The 19,234-nt window shown below is 36.7% G+C and overlaps 2 protein-coding genes across 2 annotated transcripts in view; both read right to left on the bottom strand.

Moving 5' to 3' along the window:
• Window positions 1-13,798, bottom strand: part of dnah10 (dynein axonemal heavy chain 10) — a 39,206-nt gene extending 25,408 nt beyond the window's left edge. The window contains exons 1-20 of the mRNA XM_079608588.1: window positions 12,886-13,798; window positions 12,549-12,659; window positions 12,325-12,446; window positions 11,928-12,033; window positions 11,734-11,849; window positions 11,450-11,645; window positions 11,022-11,179; window positions 10,117-10,347; window positions 9,551-9,741; window positions 9,140-9,338; window positions 8,864-9,058; window positions 8,602-8,772; window positions 8,300-8,476; window positions 6,847-7,020; window positions 6,476-6,642; window positions 6,190-6,341; window positions 2,639-2,803; window positions 2,312-2,519; window positions 2,065-2,221; window positions 109-588 (exon numbers count right to left, since the gene is read on the bottom strand). Coding sequence (XP_079464714.1) covers window positions 109-588; window positions 2,065-2,221; window positions 2,312-2,519; window positions 2,639-2,803; window positions 6,190-6,341; window positions 6,476-6,642; window positions 6,847-7,020; window positions 8,300-8,476; window positions 8,602-8,772; window positions 8,864-9,058; window positions 9,140-9,338; window positions 9,551-9,741; window positions 10,117-10,347; window positions 11,022-11,179; window positions 11,450-11,645; window positions 11,734-11,849; window positions 11,928-12,033; window positions 12,325-12,446; window positions 12,549-12,659; window positions 12,886-13,111 — 3,702 coding nt within the window. The 5' untranslated portion in view covers window positions 13,112-13,798. The remainder of the gene's footprint in view (window positions 1-108; window positions 589-2,064; window positions 2,222-2,311; window positions 2,520-2,638; window positions 2,804-6,189; window positions 6,342-6,475; window positions 6,643-6,846; window positions 7,021-8,299; window positions 8,477-8,601; window positions 8,773-8,863; window positions 9,059-9,139; window positions 9,339-9,550; window positions 9,742-10,116; window positions 10,348-11,021; window positions 11,180-11,449; window positions 11,646-11,733; window positions 11,850-11,927; window positions 12,034-12,324; window positions 12,447-12,548; window positions 12,660-12,885) is intronic.
• Window positions 13,799-14,108: 310 nt separating this feature from the next.
• vamp5 (vesicle-associated membrane protein 5) lies at window positions 14,109-17,708 on the bottom strand. The gene is made up of 3 exons (XM_079605915.1): window positions 17,434-17,708; window positions 15,603-15,746; window positions 14,109-14,900 (listed from the first exon to the last, which is right to left on the bottom strand). The coding sequence occupies exons 1-3, from the start codon at window positions 17,437-17,439 to the stop codon at window positions 14,700-14,702; spliced, it is 351 nt and encodes a 116-aa protein (XP_079462041.1). The 5' UTR covers window positions 17,440-17,708; the 3' UTR covers window positions 14,109-14,699.
• Window positions 17,709-19,234: the final 1,526 nt, after the last annotated feature.

Here is a 19,234-nt window from a genome sequence, read left to right as displayed (position 1 = left end):
CACAGTAAACGCATTCAATAAGCACAGACTGTCTCAAAATCTCAACATTTCACTTACATGATTCTTTGATGAAGATAACATTCAGAACAGTGCAACATTTGTCCTCACCAACAGCTCATTGCGCAGGTTGAAAAGCTCCTCCCGGGCCGAGTCATTGAGTAACCTGCCCAGAGAAGTGACCCACGCTTCTGCGTTCTCCTGGATGGCACGGGCTAGCGGCTCCAGGTTCAGCCTGATTATGTGTTCATGCTTCATCAAGGGCTGCTTTGCCACCTCATTGCTGACCTTGACATAGAACTGAAACTTCTCATCATACGTCACACATGACGGCTTCTTGGCTGCAAACTTCTCCATGACAATAGCCTTGTCGAGTTTCCAAAGAGAGCGGTAGCTCATCCAGGTTTTGAGGTAGACGCTGGTTCCATTAAGGAGACGCTGCATTGTCTGGGAGACGGCAGTGGCTTGCTCATTTATCTGTGGAAGCTGGCAAACTTCATTGTGAAAAGTGAAGACGAATGGTTTGTCTTCACCATCCACATACTGTGGAGGGCATTGGATGCAACTGCCGTGCATCCAGCGAACAAACCGCTAAAAAGATACAAACAGAGGAAAAGGTGACCTACTTTACACTAAAACTATTCTAAATTTGTGAAAATATTTGTTTTCTAATTGCTATAATTATTATGAGTATTTTTATCTGTCAGAGAAGCAATTGGTCAATGGAGACGGCGGTAGTATGTACGTGTTTCTGTTGTTTAGTATTTTCTATTTTTATAGTAATTTATATTTTGACTGCATTTATTTGTAATTAGAATAATAGACTGTTGTTAATTAAAAAAAAAAAAAAATTATTGCTCGTTACATCTATTGTGCTTAAGTGCTGAACTGTCCTGCAGTAGTTTAAATATGAGCCATTCGCTTCCTCAGGCACTTAAAGGAACGTGTCAACTTTTTGGGACTTTAGCTTATTCACCATATCTCCCAGAGTATACATACCCTTTTCATCTCCGTGCGTGCCGTAACTCTGTCTGGCGCACCCACCGCTAGCCTAGCTTAGCACAAAGACTGGAGGAGGTAAACGGCTCCAGCTAGCACACTGCTCCCAATAAGTGACAAAATAAAGCCAACATTTTCCTATTTACATGTTGTGATTTGTATAGTCACAGCGTGTACAAATACACACATGATACACACAGCCATCGTCTAACCGTATACATACTGGGAACTATATTCTCAGAAGGAGAAGCACTGAAACTTGGGGCGGAGTGATTCATTTGTATCATCTTTTGCCTACTCTTAATCTGGTGTCGTGCTACAGACCTAATTTAAATATTATGCAGGAAACGCACCGTGTCCTGATTGGCTAATGATCCGATCTGCTTGATCAGATCATGGTGATCACATGTTAATGCCAAGTGTAAACACAGCCACAGTTGCGTAAACCAGTTTTGGAGGGACAGAAAGCTCTCAGATTTCATTAAAAACATCTTTGTGTTTAGAAGGTAAACAAAAAACGTATGGGTTTGGAATGATATGAGGGGGAGTGATTAGAAACAGAATTTTCATTCTTTGGTGAACTAACCCTTTAATCCCTCCCTGTTCTATCTTGTTGTATATTCTGAACGATATATCCTGTATTCTGCCTCTTTAAGATGAATCACTTGTTGTATTCCTCAATTGAATACATTTAAATGATTTGCAATCTAAATTCATCATAATTGATTCATTTTGCAACGTCGACAGTTATTGAACTGAAATAAATCAACATTGAACTGACTTGAGCTAAACATTACACTATTGTAGTGTAGTTTATAGATGAATTGAACTTGTTTGATAATTTATTAACTTTACACAGTTATTGAACTGAACTGAATCAACACTACTGAACTGACCTGGGCTGAGTTGATTTACAGCAGAATTTGAATTATTTTCATATTTGATAGTTTGCATCATTGATTGCCATTTTCCTGTTTATAACTGTGAAGTTGCTTTGAAACTATCTATATTGTTTATAACATGCTAAATAAAGGTGACTTGTCTTGACTTATGTAGCCTGCAACATACCTTGGTGCTCTCCACACAGTCAGCGACACACTGTCTAATAAGCTTGTACACCTCACTGTTCTTGGGAAGTAAAGCAATCTCAGGAGCAGCTAGAATGGCGTCGATTTGGAAGAGTGGAGTAGTGCCTACCAGTGCGTTGTTAAAAGCTTGAATATTCCTGAAAGGCAATTATAATGGTAAGCATAAAAGAGCATTAGACCTATGAGATATATGTAAATGCATCTAAGAAACAATCAAATAAACCTACTGAAGCACCATCTTGGTAAGTGAATCAAAGATCTTGTGCTCCCAGTAAGCGTAGAACTGAGCCATGCGCTTGGCTTTGCCAGTGCTGGTCCCCATGATCAAACTTTCCATCTTGGTGAGGAGAGGACTGATAGCTGCATACTTATTCACCAGCAGGTTCACCACCTTTGCCCTCTCACTCTCAATGAAATCACAGAACTCTTTTACTCCTGGAACAACAGGCAGAAAACCCCTTAACACATTGCCACTTTGTACCTGATGTATTTGCTTATTTTGAGTTATTAAGAGTAATCTAGTCAGTGCAAATACAGCCAATAACATTCTTAACCTGGTAGGTGTCCGGCTTTATCTGCTGTTGGGAACTTGAAAAGGTTTGCAGATTCAATGCATTTAAGTTTATCGTCAATGTCTCGTTCATTCTTCTGAATTTGATTCACCAATGACTCAAATTTGGAAGTGGCCTGGTTTCCACGATGGATGAATTGTGGTATACCTGTTAAATGAAGTTTAATTCAAGGAATAAAATTAAGAACTTTTAGAAGACAAAATAGTGGGGCAGCAACTACTCATTTGTATGGGGTACCCGGCATTTAAAATATAACATTTATTTTAGACCTAAATGTCAGATTTATGTGTTTCAATTGCATATAAAATTTTCATCCATCTGTATTACCGGTACATAGTTTTAACATTATAACTTAATGTGATGTCATATATACTTGAAACAGGTCAGATTTCTACACTCAAAAAAATATTGGCTAATATATGAATTTAAATCGTTTAGAATCAGCATAAATATGTTAATTGTGAAAACAATTAAATGTATTCAGTAAGAACATGGATAAAATATGTCTAGCTGTATTCAGTTAGTTAATGGGGTCATATAATGGTACATGCACTTTTACAAGTTGATTGTACTGAAATGTGTGTTGGCAGTGCCTTTACACAACCATCATAAAATTATAAAAATCCATCCAGTGTTTTTTTTTTTATCTCCTTATATGTTTTACCCTGTCTCAAATTGAGCTGTTCGATTTTGTGACGTCACAAAATCGACGCCCCTCCCACGATTGTTGATTGACAGCAGCGTTTCAACACTGACCCTGTCAATCATAGTCCGCGCGTCATTGTTGATATATGCTGGAGCACTGTCGATGAGCAGAATGGCGTCCAAGCGACTGTGGTGTTCTGTTCTTGGGTGCAATAAGGAACACAGCAGTCATTTTAATGTTCCTAGATCAGAACCGCTGAAGACGCAGTGGCTGAGTTTTGCTTTAGAAGGGAATATTTCCCGGGACAAATGTTTTTTTGTTTGCGCAAATCATTTTTCACCAGACTGCTTTACAAATGAGGGTCAATATAAAGCTGGTTTTGCTAAGAAGCTGCTCCTGAAAAAAGGATCTGTACCAACTATTCGTGTTCCAGCTGAACCTCCAGAAGAAGTGAGTGTAACGTTTTATTAACCTTTATATTAATCCTTATATTAATCTTTGCAAATCGCTAGCATGCTTCACGATGAATGCAGCTAACTTAATGTTTACACTCAGGGTAACGTTACATTACGGCCTGTTTTTACGACGTTCTCAATATAATTAATAATTCCACGTTTATACTGAACAATGCGTTATAGTTATTATGTTATCCTCAGAGACTCCCGCTGCCATTCTTCAAAATATAGCCTCAACTGTTGTCAAGGCAACACTCCACGTGTGTTGTGTAAAAAACTCACCACAGAACAGAGGGGCGGGGTGAGCAAAGCTCATTATCATTTAAAGACATATGCACTAAAACGGCGTGCTGAAAACAGAGCTGTTTTTGACCAGGTAAAATGAGTGTTTTCTTACAATACTAATGAGAATTTTTAATTAAAGTATATTACAAACTTTTAATTTAGACCCTAAATAATCATATTAGCTTGTACAAAAATGACATTATATGACCCCTTTAAAATGTATGGGAGTGAAACAAATTTGACTGATTAATGATAAACATATAAACTAGATAATTGACCGTTCGCAAAAGCCACGCCCCTTAGTTATTGTTACTACGCCCGTCAAACAATTGAGAACCATAGCCATGGCTGGGTTGAGCTCCACACATTAAGTGATTGGTTTTGGAGTAATGCAGCAGTATCCTCCAGGGCACGACAGAAAGTATAGACAGAATAGCGCACGGGAGCACATGCACAAAACAGTTTTGTAAAATTATATATCAATCATTTTTATTTGATCATATATCATTTTACAAAACTGTGTTGCACGTGCTCCCGCGCGCGCTATTTCAGTCACAACACTTCAATCAGAGGACGCGCTGAAACCATCAACTCTCGATGCTGTTCTCTTCATTCATAACTCGTAGCCGACTGGATATATGTGTGTAAGGATATGTGTGTAAATACTTGTGCAACTGCGCAAACTTTGTTTTGAAGTTTAATGTTTGAGTTCCAGAGGAATTTGTGACTGTACCTGTTAAGTTTCGTAATTAGTAAGTCCGTGCTTTTTCTCTTTTTTTTCCCTCTTGTTTGCTGACTGATGAGGGAGCCGCAGTGCCGTAGTGAAACGGTGTTTGTAGTACATGTAGCCTATTTTTTTAGTATAGTTGCAAGCAATCATAAAATACAGCAAGTTTTAAGCCCGTGCAGACCTCACTGCCATAGGCGCATCGTTTCACTATCTTGCTGAAATCGGAATGTTTGACGGAGGTCCTTCTCCTTAGTTACAGTTGCTGAGCTAGGATTAGATGAGAACCGTTCGAGGGCGGGGTTTTGAGAACGGTCAATAGAGAGCCTAAGTCCCGCCCCTCCGCTTCCGGCTCATGGGACCTTATTTCGGAAAAAATATGTATGGAAGTCAATGGCGAGAGATAACTTATCTTTTTATTCCGTCTGAACTGTCCCCTGAACTACACATATGATGTTTGTCAATTTAAAAGGTAAATATGAAAGTCAAGAAAGTCGCAGTTTGTCATAAAACAGAAGAGTAACGTTTAGTTGTATGTGAAAATCGCTCGATGAACTACATCTCTCGTCTCACACTATGTAGCCTACGTCACAAGATCCGTTGCTCGTATGTGTGTATTCTGGCTCAAAACACGAGTCAGGCATGACGGCGTAACGTTAGGATTATAATGTAAGACTATAGAAAAAATGACAGACGTTAGCTTCAGTAAAGTTAGCTTCATTCATTGAGAGAAAAGGTATGACGTCGCATGTGCGCCTTCTGGGTTTGTAGTCTTTGTAATTACGTATTTTCACAGTCTTACAGCTCAACAGTTTTACATCAAACTGCGACTTTCTTGACTTTAAAATGTATCTTTTAAATTGACAAACATCATATGTGTAAATCAGGGCACAATTCAAACGAGATCAAAATATTTGTTGTCTCTCGCCATTGACTACCATACAATATTTTTCCGAAATAAGGTCCCATGGTGGTCGACCGGAAGGGGAGGGACTTAGGCTCTCTATTGTGTACAGTATTTAAAATAAATTCAGTTTATTCTAACTATTACGAAAATCTAACCAGTTTCTTTCATTATTAATTTATGTATGACTGACAAATATGCATCACTTTAAGTTTACTAGTTTATTTTAACACTGTAATCTAAATGGATATACATTTTAGGTTAAACTTTAGTATCCTTGCTTCAGTGTAATTATACATTAAGTTCTGAGTAACATGAATTAACTAAATTAACTTACTATTGTGTTAGGGTAAGATTAGGGTTGGTTTAGGTTAGTTGCATGTAATTATTAATAATTTATAGTTATTTCTATAGTAACTACATGTAACATGTGTAACAAGGTAAAAGTAAAATAAAGTTTTAACAAATTTGATATGCACTTTAAATACATAAATCTTAAATTTGTGTGCAACTTACCCAAACAATTCCAGTTGACTTTTTTGCACCCAGAGCTTAGCACTTGCCTCAGTTCCTGCACCGGATCAGCCATTAGTGAGAACTCGGCATCATTTAGATTATCCATCAGAGAATGGTAACGGTTTACCAACTTCTTTAGTTGAATTCTGTACCTGCATGCGTAACAGTAAATAGTACCAAAAGTGTCAAAACACACTTCAAAGAGACACTTTAAGGAAGTCTTTTTAGGTAAAATGTCATGAAGGTTCAGTAAATTTATTGTAGGAATTAATTATAGGCAGACTACCTGAGAAAGCTGTCTTCCTGCAGAGCCACATTTTGTGCCTCATTTGGTAATAAAATGCCCAAGTTATCCAGAAATTTGGTCTCAGATATGATCTCTTGCAGTTCAGGGGAAAAATGCACAGAATAGCGGACATCCTTTTCCACATCCCTCTCTGAGCACCGAGCACTCTGCAATCACAGCCATATTCACACATAATAACATTAATGTCATTTCAAAGCACTGGTTTAAGTACATAGTGGCTATGGAGTAGAGGGAAACTGAGATCATTAAGATGACTTATCCTCATATTTCCCTGCTATAAGGACCATTATCAATTTTGACCATCTTTTCCTCACAGCTAAAAGTCAGGTTTCCCTGTAACGGCAACTTACGGCATTTGGCTGTATGGACTCTTCATAGACAGTGCCAGCACTGTTGACCATTATCAGCACACTTCTCTTCATGAGAAGGGGCAGAGTCTGAGTAGTCTCTGCTTTCCAATGGTTATAGAGCTCCACCTCATAGTCCCTCATACGCAAAGCCACCTCTAAGAATTTGGATTCCACCTACAAAGGGAAAAAATAAAAGACAGTCAGGATATATTTTATTCATATAAATCCAAATATGATAGAGCATAAGCATATGCAAAGAATACCTAAGTTCAAGTTTGTGAACTCTGATAGGTCTAGCAAATAGAGTATAAGGATGTGCAAAACTACACAATTTCAAAATTGGGTCACCCTGAATAGAATAATTGCAATGGTTTTGGGTCCACCTGACCCTAATCAGACTGTTTTTTAGTAGGGGTGTGAATCATCACTGGTGTCACGATTCAATTCGATTAAGGTTACCATGTCAACAATTCGATTCGATATCACGATGCATCACGCTGCGCTGCATCCTCACTTTTCAATATTAACTACATTTTCGTCAATGAATACAAGCAATCAGATATACTGTATGAACTCCCTTTTTATTTGATTTGCTCCAAGAAAGTACACAATGAATGTAGCAACTTAAGACTGTACAAAGCAGATGGCAGGACTATTTAGAACAAACACTAGTAAATACTACAAGTGCATGAAACTGTGTACTTAAGTGTACTTAAGTATAACGCTCACGCATGCAGCCTCGCGCACACACACACACACACACACACACACACACACACACACACACACACACACACACACACACACACACACACTCACTCGCAGCCTTACACGCTGTACATTTTAAAATAGTGGTTTCATTTTTTACTCGCTTTTGTGTTTCATCTCCCTCCGCCATTTTACGCTAGCGCGAGTAGTGCGTATGTGACGAATGACATCAAAGAAACGTCAGTAGGCTATAATCGATTATGGTCTATTAATGCAACGATTCATTTCAACACCCCTCGTTTTTAGGGGACATTTACTTAAAGTCAAATTTTGTAAAACAGAATGAAACCGAATGCAGGGGTCTCAAACTTGAACTATTTTATTTAACACACCATCTAAAAAATAAACATTAGTAGGACACTCAAAAAACAATGTAATGACATCCATCTAAATGTGTATTGATGTATGGGTGCTGAAATATCACGAGATATTATGATTTTAAATTTTAACATTATAAAAGTATTATTTATATATATTTATATAATTATGATACATTTTTACAATTTATTATTCATTAATATAAATTACTCTTTGTAAATATCCCTTTTGATTGTCAACACCAGTCCCAATCCCACTGAGATTGTATATCCCCTTTTTTATATTAATGTTAAATGCCTGGTTTGACACTCAGCTCATCATACTAGTAACAAAAACTTTTACTTAGTGACAATGTGGGAAGACTTACTACTTTGCCCTCTTCGCTGTACATCAGCTCACGTGCCTCCTTGAAGCGTTTAATGGGGTACCTAATGCGGTCTAGCAGGAAACGCTCCCAGACAATAGCTCCTGCCACAGGAGGATGATTCTTATTCAGAGGTGGATTATCCTGGAGTTTCATAAATATGTCATTTAGAAGGTCCATCTAGGCAACAACAACACCAAAGAAGACACTTAAGAACAGCAAGAAATGCAATCTTTGTATCACCATGACAACATTTAAAAATCCAACATGTCCTAGGTTTTTTTAGTAAGCAGGTGATGAGGCACCTCTTTGCAGTACTGAGCAAGAATATCATTAAACTTCTTCATCAACTGATTGTTGATGGCATCTCTAGAGCGGATGTTCTTGAATTTCAACAGCAGTTCAAAGGCTGCAGATGAAGAACGCAGCGTCTTGAAGGAGTGATCAATGAAATTGATAGCTTCTCTTTCAATGGCCTTAATAAAAAAGAGAGCATTTAATACACCAAAAATATTAAAAGAGGAAAACAAATGAACATTGACAATATAGTTGCTGCCATATTTTTACCTGGACGCCAGTTTTAAATTCGTGTATGATCATTTTCCAACTGCTCATTTTGCGGATGTCAAAAGGGTCAAAGGTAAGTTCCTCAATGGGTTCGACGAGGCAGTTTACACGGTGTAAAACATCATCTATTCGTTTTGGATCACCCGTCACTGCTTTTAACTCCGGTCCAAAGATAATGTAGAACTCGTCCAGAGTCTATGAGTGAAAATGAATTTGTGAGAAGGTCTGTGAGGAAAAATGTATTCATGTAAAATTGCTTAATCTAATTTGGCAAACCTGCAAAATGTTATACAAGTCCTGACAGACTGAAGCCATATAGTCTGTCTTTTCAAACAGCTTTTTGCGATTGAATTCCCAGCGGGCATCACGGTCTGATTTCTCAATCAGTGCACGGACCTCAAAATAACTGGTCTTCCACCGTTCCAAGACTTGCTTTCCATCCAGAGCTTTGGCTTTGGCCACCACTCTCTTGTCTCTGCATTATATCAATTAATGTGGGAATTACAATCATTATACATTAACATTGTGTGTTAATGGTAATATTATGTGGAACTTCCAAAATTGATTCAACATTTAATAAAAAAGCCTTATTTCTTTTTTTCACATCAAACAAGTCACTTCAAAAGCAACATTTTCATCTTTTTGTGCTGCCTTATGGTTTGACTTTTACAGATTCTGCTTACTCACTTAAATAGAACACGGGCATTTACGACTCTCGCAACCCGTTCAGATAGTTCCCAGGCAATGCGTTCCATCAAAGATTCCAAACGCTCATCTGTGTTGTAATGCCTGGATAATATCCAGATAAAACGCAGCCCCCTCATCAGTTGAGGAATAGTGTCCAAGACCACTTCAAAATCCAGTCCTGTGACAAGGTTCTGTAAATAATAAAACATTGATAAGAAACTATATATTTTTGAGCCATGCTGCTCTGCTGGTGGGGGACCTCAACAAATTCTGGAATTATCTCATTTACTCACCCCTATGGCGTTCCAAAAGAAAAAAAAATACAACATACACGTTCAGAACAATATAGAGATTACTAAATAATGATTTTGTTATTGGGATGCTTTGTTGTACTTGTATTTGTACTTGAAAACGGAAAATACTGATTCCCAAAACTGAATTTGTGAGACACTAACTGATTTTTACTGTAAAGCTGCTGAAGCAATTGGTATTGTACAAAGCAATTTATGAATAAACATATTCCTATCCCTAGACCTATTCCTATGTGGGGCAGCAAGTCTTCTCACCCTGAAGTGTCTTTCTATTGTGGTGAGGTATTGTACATTACTGGCAGACTCCTCATGGTATTTTCTAAGCTCAGATGTTGTCTTTTCCAGCTCCTGCATTATGAATGAGTCGGCATGGGTCATCACATCCAGAATCTTCTTCACCACTGGCAGGTTCAGCTGCTCACTCAAACTACTCAAGACAGCAAAACGTTCACGCCAGAACTCAATCTCTGCCAAAGGACCAGGTCCCTTCAGTAGAGAAAAAAACAGTCAGTCAGTTAATCCTTTAAATTATCTGTTTAGGTTAGACTAGAAAACTTAAAGGGGTCATGACATGGGTTTTTTTATTTTATTATTATGTTCCCTTAGGTGCAATTATAGTATTACTATAGTTTTTTTTTACAAAAAAACGTTTAAAATGTAGTGATTTATGACCTTTTCCCACCCAGTTTCTCATCCTCTGATTCAAACAGTCTGTTTTGGGGGTGTTTCCCCTTTAAGAGTTCAGTGTTAACGCCCACTGTTATGATTGGCTAACGTCAGTGCCTATGCATCAATTATTAACGCCCCCAGCCAGAACATTTGCGGGCGCGACAATGATACGAAATGAGCGTAGTTGTCTTGCGCTTTAAGCGTAGTTGTCTTGTGCTGGAGGCGGTCTATATGCAAACGCTGGTACGTCACTTCGTACCGTGACGTCACTTCTTACCATCGATCCATAACGAACTGTATTTAGAGCTTGATTAAATAAATGATTTGTTTATAATGGGGAGGAAGTCTTAAGCTATGAAACTTGCAGGACGTTTTAATGGTACAAAGACCTCTTATATACCAAAAGATCAAGGCAAATTTGGTTTCTCATGTCATGACCCCTTTAACAACAAGAATTCCATCTTGATTTATTCATTTGAAATTTTACAAACCTGTGGTTGCTTTGTTTTCTGCTCTTCGATGACAATTGTGATTTGTGTGTGCCAATTCATCACACACTGCTCAAGTTTCTCCACCATCCCTGGATTAGACATGAGCGTCTCCACTTCTCCCTCCAAATCAAGATCTGGAATGTGAAATTTAAACTCACCTATAACACAGAAATCAAAATGTTAAGCAATGCTTTCAACATTGATAATAATAAGAAATATTTATTGAGCACCAAATCAACATATTAGAATGGTTCCTGAAAGGAAAAAACTTAAGACTGGAGTAATTATGCTGAAAATTCAGCTTTGCCATCACATGAATAAATTACATATTATGTAATATAATAATATTATTTTTAATTGTAATCATATTTCACAATTTTACAGAATATTAAGATTTGGTGAGCAAAAACATTGAAAAACTAACATACCTTCAAGCTGCAGTAAGGTTTGGTCTATGAACTGCAAGAATTTATGTGTGCTGTGGAGAAGATCATCTCGGACCTCAAAAGCTCCACGGGATTCCGCAGGCTGCTGTTTCTCTTGAGAGTCTTGAGAGCCAGCAACACCATAATAGCCACCATCAGTGATCCTGAGCTGGTTCACTGTGAGAAGAGGAACATACACCTGCAAGGAAAGAGCTCAGTGTAGATAGTTCCATGGTATAATGAAGGAGAATTCATTTTTAATGGGAGTAAGAAGTTTAGTCACATACATGGTTGAGAAGCCCTCTAAGCATCATCAAGGGGTTGTCATTCATCATGCCGAACTCAATAAGTTTGGGCATCAAATTATTAGCCTCATTCATGTCCACAGGTTCAATGATGGTTTCTAGATAGGAGAGAAAAACACACATATCAGTTAAATGTGCAAATTTTGGGAGGCACATTTTGAGAGTACTCCCCCTACCTTTAGTGTTCCTCAGGAAGTAGAGGAAATTGTTTTTCTCAAACCTCTCCGGGATATTGTTCACGTCCACATGAATCTCTACATGATACACAATCTGAACCTCAGTCTTGAGATGGGGGGAAAAAATGTAAAAGCATCATAAAACAAAAATAATAATAATAAATAAATAATAATAATAATAGGCTATATATATATAGCAGCAAATAAGCCTCATACATATCTTGATTAATAATAAACATATTTAATCATTTGATAAAATAAATAAAACATATTAACATATTTGTAAAGATCTCTTTCTAGTCTTAAAACAGAATTATATGTATATAATATATATATATATATATATATATATATATATGTATATATGTATATAATATATATATATATTAATAATTACATTGGGAGGTGGTTTATCCAGATGTGTTGCCTCTGACAGGCCCTCAACTGCAAGATCCGGACTCTGAGAGTCTTCTGGGTTTGAGGACTCCAGGCTTTTTCTTTTTTTAACTTTTCTTCTCTCTTCAGTCATGTGTGAGCAATGAAAAAAAGACAAGAACACCTTCTAAGTTTGATGAATTTCTTTCTGATCATATTAATGAGGACTGAGGAAAGGAGACTCACTGTCAGCAGGGGTTGTCTCTCTATCTGAGAGGAGTGTCCCTTCAGACGAAACAGATGGACTTCTCTCTGAGACATTCTCCGCACTTTCTACCGGATCTTGGTGTGTATGGACTGGGAAATGATTTATTATTAAACACGTAAATTAATGAATTGGTACCATTTTGTTTTTAAAAAACTGCAATTTCCTTAAGACTTCTTGTCAGCTTAGTGAAAAAAATGATAACTGATTTTTGAACTTCATATTTCAAGCATTGCACGCGCTTAGAGAAAGTCGTTAGTAAACAGATAAGTTAGGCCTAAGTTAGTTAACGTTAGTTGCGTTGAAATATAAACGTACCAACAGGAATTTCCACTTCAACCTCTTCTTCGCGTATATTCTTGAAGAAAAAAAGCGTTGATGGCGCCTCTTCCTCTGTGACTATGTTTAAAAAGCTTATGATTTTCTGTTCTTCCTCTCCATCACCGCGACTGAGTAACTCCTCAAAACAGCCAGAATCAGGCAAATCAAACAGCACACACACTGCGTTTTTTATCCACTCCACTCGAGAGTCATGGTGAGCCATTCCTGTAGTTGTTTGGGTTAGTATAACTATGTAATAAAGTTTGTAATTTGCATGATAAAACTGTTTAGACTGTAATTGTCGCAACCGAAAATGCGCTCTGGTTTTAGTTGACGTTGCTATAACAACGAGCGTCACGCGGGCACTGACTGCTGGAGCTGGTGTTGCCAGATCACAAGCGCGCTACAAATTAAATGAGTTCAACCAAAAATGACAAATTTGTCATAATTTACTCACCCTTAAATAATTTCAAACCTATTTGAGTTTATTTCTTCTGCTGATTACAAAAGAATATATTTTTGGAAGAGTGTCGGGCGGTAACCAAACAGTTTACGGTAACTAGCTAGCCATTGACTTCCATAGTATTTTTTTTCTTCCATAATATAGAAATCAATTAGGCCCATCAACTGTTTTGTTACCCATATTCTTCAAATTGTCTTCTTTTGTGTTCAGCAGAAGAAAGAAATGCATACAGGTTTGGAACAACTTGAGGATGAGTATGAGTAACTGGATTACATAATTAGACAAATATGACAGCTGTGCATGTTCTTTTCTGAACGTTTTTATGTTTCTCATAATTCATATTTAGGCCAAAAACGTTTACTATAATTGTGCACATTTAATAGTGCAAACGTGGTCGTGTAACCCTGTCACTTTTACATTTGTTTGCTTTTGAGACCTTGATCCAATCTGTTTTTACATCAGTGCTTCAACCTAAAAATGTCCACCAGATGGCGTTTTACGAGCTCCACAGTTCTTGTTACACTCGACATGGTTAAATTGATTAATTATAATTATTAAAATTATTGTCATTTTCATTTCAATTTCCTATTTTGACTGCATGACGTCTTTGATGACATCGACACCTCGGCTACGACACCTGTCAAATATGAACTCACTCAAGTCATTATAGCCTAAAAGCTCGATCATTATAAAATAAAATAAATATAACACAGAAATAAATATGACTCATTGAGGAAATAAAAAAATGACAGATATGGTATATTTACATAAGAAACATTTATTTATTTATTTATTTACACATTTTGTATGTTTCCACAATCAAACATATCCGATTAAACTCAAAAGCTTGTTTGTAGAGACTCCAAAACTTGAAATGGGATCAGATAAGAATCAAGAAAAGTTTGTTTTGAAGAACAAAATGCTCTACTCCCGGACAAAGTCTAAACAATCTAACATGCTTTCCATGCTACACTTTAACCTTCTTTTGGCTCCGATTATCCAATTTGTGGTTAAAATATGGCTTGTCCAACAAAGAATCCATGTAAACGGTTACCATTAATGCAGCATATTCTATTTTGTGTTACCATTGAAAAAATGAAAGTTAGAGCAGAAAAGATGGTGACACCATGGTACCATTTTTGTATCACCCACCACATTTTTTTTTGCATACTCTTGATAGTAAGTTACATCAAAGACTTAACTTGTCTTGTACATTCAGTGATTTATGAAACGTCACTCTAATTTAGGCTACTTTAACAAAAGTACTAGAAACAAGACTTGTTGGTGATATTCTGAGGCATTTTAAACACAACTTCACTCATCTTCTTGTCAGCTGGCCCATCTTCTTCTAGCCATCTATCTGTGCTTCTGTTGATTGTGTGGCTGGGGGTGTGCTTTGACTGTCCTCTCCGCTAAAACTCATTGCCACAGCCACAATTATGCAAAGAACCACTGTAACTACGACTGCCGCTATTATCACTTTGTACTTAATATTCTCCCAGCGCTTCTTCTGTTTCACTTTAGTCGCGGTCTTTGAGAATCCTTTGCTCTGAAAAGAAATGATACAACAATTAAAATAATTTAATATTACCAAAAATATATATTTTTAAACATTTTAAATTATGACAAAAAAGTACCTTTTTTTTTTTTTTTTACTGACTTAACGACAATTAAGTCATCGAAAACAATCAAACGACATGTTACAGAGACTCTTATGAAAAACAAGGAAAGGGAAAAAATGTGAGTCTTTGTAATAGGCTTGAACTGTTTTTTTGTTTTCCTAACTTTAATTATAATCTTAGTTTGAACCAGTAACACCAACATCACATTGTGCTCATTCCACATTCTTGCATGAGCCAAAGTGAACTTGTTGTCTTACCACATTGCACATCCTGCATAAAAAGCCTGCCATACTATTACACAATTTTTTTTTTCATTTCATAACAAAAGGAAATAGCTTTCTAAAATTAACATGGTAAACTAGTCAGGATGCAAATTGTACACTCTTTTTTCCGTACACCCCACCAAGACACTATTAATAGACTCCGATAAGACATGCCTTTGCTTTCCCTATAAACACTTGAAATTCCGGGAACCCAGAGTCCTCAATGAGCCATAAAACATGTTCATGGGACCAGAATGAGTAAATAAGTAGGCATGCTTTTTTTTGAAAAGCTGTTTTATGTGCATGAATGAAATGATAGTATATGTTGTTATTATTTAATAAATATCACACAAACTAAGGTTCCACCTGTTCCAGTAGTTGTTCCGCTCTGTTGTCCAGCTCCCCGAGTTTAACTGTTCGCTCGTCAGACTTGTTTAGGTTATCCAGCATGATAAGTTTAACTTCCTCCACATTCTCCTGTGCCTGACGGAGGCGGCTTTGCCCATTCTCCTGGGGACAGATGAAATGGTTTATTGAGAAAGGCAAACATCCTCTACAAATCATACATTACATCTAGAGGTACTAGATGATATTGAATGTCCCACTAGATATTTAACACAAGAGAAATGGAATCAATGAACCATTAAAAGTAAAAAGTGGCAATGACGACTTCTTGGATGGCTAATGGCCTAAGAGTTCTGTTTACTCCGAGCACTGGGAATGGAATTCTGGAACAGTACCTCTGCTCTCTCACAGTTTAACAGGGAACAGCACAGGGGAGAGACAGACAAACTGTGCATTTCTAGAAGCCATTACTTTCAAACCCACAATGAGGCCTTTGTGAAAACAACAAGGCTGAGTGCTATGAAATAGGGCATTTATAGATTGTGACCTTCCTGACATTAACGGTCTCTACAGCATCAGACATATCATTTGTATATCAGCTGATTCTGACTGTTGATTCCTCTCTTTGTGCTCAGAAGGATGCAAGTAACTTGAGGTCAAGGTTTAGTTGATGAGTGGCCCATCATGGACGGGAAACTGTCAAGCAAAGATCAATGAAATGATTCATTTTACAGGAAACACCACTTATTTTTCATGCCATCTCACAAAAGAACCATGGACAATGGAACAGTGATTCTCAAACGGTGTGTCACGGCCCAAAAGTTGCTCATCAACTTTTAAAAGGGAGGAGAACCCCACATATTTTGTTGCTGATGCTGAAGGCTATGCATTTTTTTGGGGGGGGTAAATATTAACAGCATGAAAGAGATTTGTATCTACTAACAATAAACTAATTAATAAACTTTAATGTTTGATTTTAATAAAATTTGTATAAAGATTGTTTAAAGGTACTAAAGAAAAACAGTGATAGACTTACGGATGGATGTTAACAACCTCAGCAAATACGAATACAAGTATTATTAAATATCACCATAATATGGGCCACAGACAGATGATAGATAGATAGATAGATAGATAGATAGATAGATAGATAGATAGATAGATAGATAGATAGATAGATAGATAGATATAAACCTTTAAAATGAACAGTAGAACATGTTGATAATCAGTTTATCATCACTCATATGAACAGAGGACTACAGGATACACATCTCTTTTACATCCTTTCTTTGCCTTCTTCCTTCCTCTTTCATTGTGACTGTTATAATGAATATGGAATTTCCTTGAGACAAGGCAAAAATCCCCTCTTGTGTTCAAATAAACATTTGTAATGTTGTCATTTCAAGCCACCTGAGATGAACCAACAATAAGGGTTAAAGACCTTCTGGATGACATTCAAATCAAATGACACGTAACATGAAAAAACAAAACAAGGTAGGCCTATGTTTCAAATTCAAACAGCTCAGCTCATAAATAACTAAATGATACTCGGTCATCAAAATTAAAGTTAATTTATAACATCACTTGCACAATTTACAGTGGCATACACATTAACGTGTTTGGACCACACCATTAAACTTAAAGGAACTGTTTGCAGCGTTTACATCGAGTTATCTGTATGTATATAACGTTAACAAAGTTGCTGTTTGTTTATAAGTTGTTTATAAATATTTGCTTTTAAAAGTTATTGAGCCTTTACATTGCCATGCTTTTAGTTTAATATCTAATATAATATAATAAATCGAATGACAGCGTAAGTGCGAAAACGAAACAAAAAGACTAAACAACTTACTGTCATTGCTTTATTCGGTCGCTTTACCACACCAGAAACTGTCACCGAATATACTGCATCTGAAAGAGACACCAGCAGCTGAAGAGAAAAAACAATACAAGCTCGATATCTAACTTATAAAAAAAATTAATGCGCGTTTTAGCAACTCTTCCAATCCAAGGATGTAATGTTCTGCCTTGCTGCTGTAAAAAGCGCCTGTCTTTATGTACTGGGCGGGTAAATCACACTGCGCAGCCGCAAGGCAGTAACGTTACATGTAAACGCCCATCTCCAGTAACTTGGTCATGTGCCAAATGTGCCCTTTAAAATGAATGCACGCCAGTACTTGTATTGTAATGTATTAAAAAAAAAAACCTTGGCTTGTACTGGGTGTCCTTGCTCTTTTTTAACCATTTTTTAAAATGTAGTTAGAATGTATAGAATACAATCCATTATTTACCTCTGGCTATGCCCATTACTTACTACATATACATCACATCACGTACATCACTTAGTCCTTGGCAATTGCAATATCTAAAACTTGCATTTTGTCCCTCTCTAGAGATGTACTGAATGCCAGATGGTGGACATGGGAAATTAAACACAAACCCAACAGTATTTGATAATTGTTTGCCATTAGTCTATGTACATTTCAAATGAGAGAATTAAAAACATGTCATACTCATAATTAGATTTATTGAGAGATCATGTTTATTTACAAAATATTGCATTTCCAGGCTGTTTACACAAATAAGATTCATTTCCAAGGCACTTGATTGAGGTTTAAAAATTAGCCTATTATTTGTAGATGACAAAAACTTAATCGATTCAACGTTTTGATTACAAATTTCAAGTGTTTAAACATACGTCTTTGATTAAAAGGTTTGGGGGAGAATAATACATACAGTATGATGTTAATGGAAGCTACAAGAGATACAACATAAGACTTTACAAACATTCAATTCATTCTGACTACATACAGATAGACAGACACACAGTGCATTGACCTCTCCAAAGCAAAAGTGCATAAAGCTACTCAGCAGATTATAAGACCAGCCAACAAAAACTATTACAAACTGGAAATGACACCACAGACTCTAAAATATTCCTCCTTGCCCGGTTTTCTATACAGTAAAAAGTTACGATTTGGGTTTCAGAAAGCTCCCACATGCGATAACAAAATATGATTACAGTACTGACTGCATGTGGTACAGTGCAAGTGTTACACTGCATATCAAATTCAACACAGTGATTTATGACGAGGATAGAAAAAAAATGGTGCTTTCTATTGTCAATCTAATTGGCCTTGTTCAGATGCTCTTGATTCATAAAAATATTTCATTCATTCTATAAGAAGAAAATCTGTTTCTCTGTTTTGAAGCTTGGGGCATTGCAAATTTCAGTAAACATTAAAGATAGGGGGTGGGGGGTCCAAACATCTTACAATATAATTACTTAATGAAAATGTGTGTTTTGGATAATGCAACAGTTTTAAGAACACATTCTGGTTTGACCTTTTACAAATGACATACACGTGTGGAGACAACAAAAAGAGTACAAAATAGAGATACTTGGAGATCTAAAAGTATTCCACGATTTCACGTAATATATTATGTAATTTAATCTAACAGTCCTAAATATACATCATAGCTCAATGGAGAGAACTTTCACCCATTACCTTTTCTGATTCAATGCCAGTATATGATTATTTCAAGCATACCTTCAGTATGAACAATATTGCAGTAAAGTAAGTAATTAATTACAGTTGTGGCATTTTATCAGGCTTTAGAGAATCATAAAGGCAACCGAAGTGGCCATTAGG

Source organism: Phoxinus phoxinus, assembly GCF_949152265.1.
Source record: "Phoxinus phoxinus genome assembly, chromosome: 3".
In the NCBI taxonomy this organism is placed as follows: domain Eukaryota; kingdom Metazoa; phylum Chordata; class Actinopteri; order Cypriniformes; family Leuciscidae; genus Phoxinus; species Phoxinus phoxinus.
The sequence above is the reverse complement of the archived record's forward strand: the minus strand, read 5'-3'. Positions and strand labels throughout refer to the sequence as shown.

Excerpts from the sequence above, each read along its gene's own strand:
- vamp5 (XM_079605915.1), bottom strand. Across the intron at positions 14,901-15,602 it reads CGGAACAACTACTGGAACAG|AGCAAAGGATTCTCAAAGAC; the intron begins GTGGAACCTTAG and ends ATTTCTTTTCAG.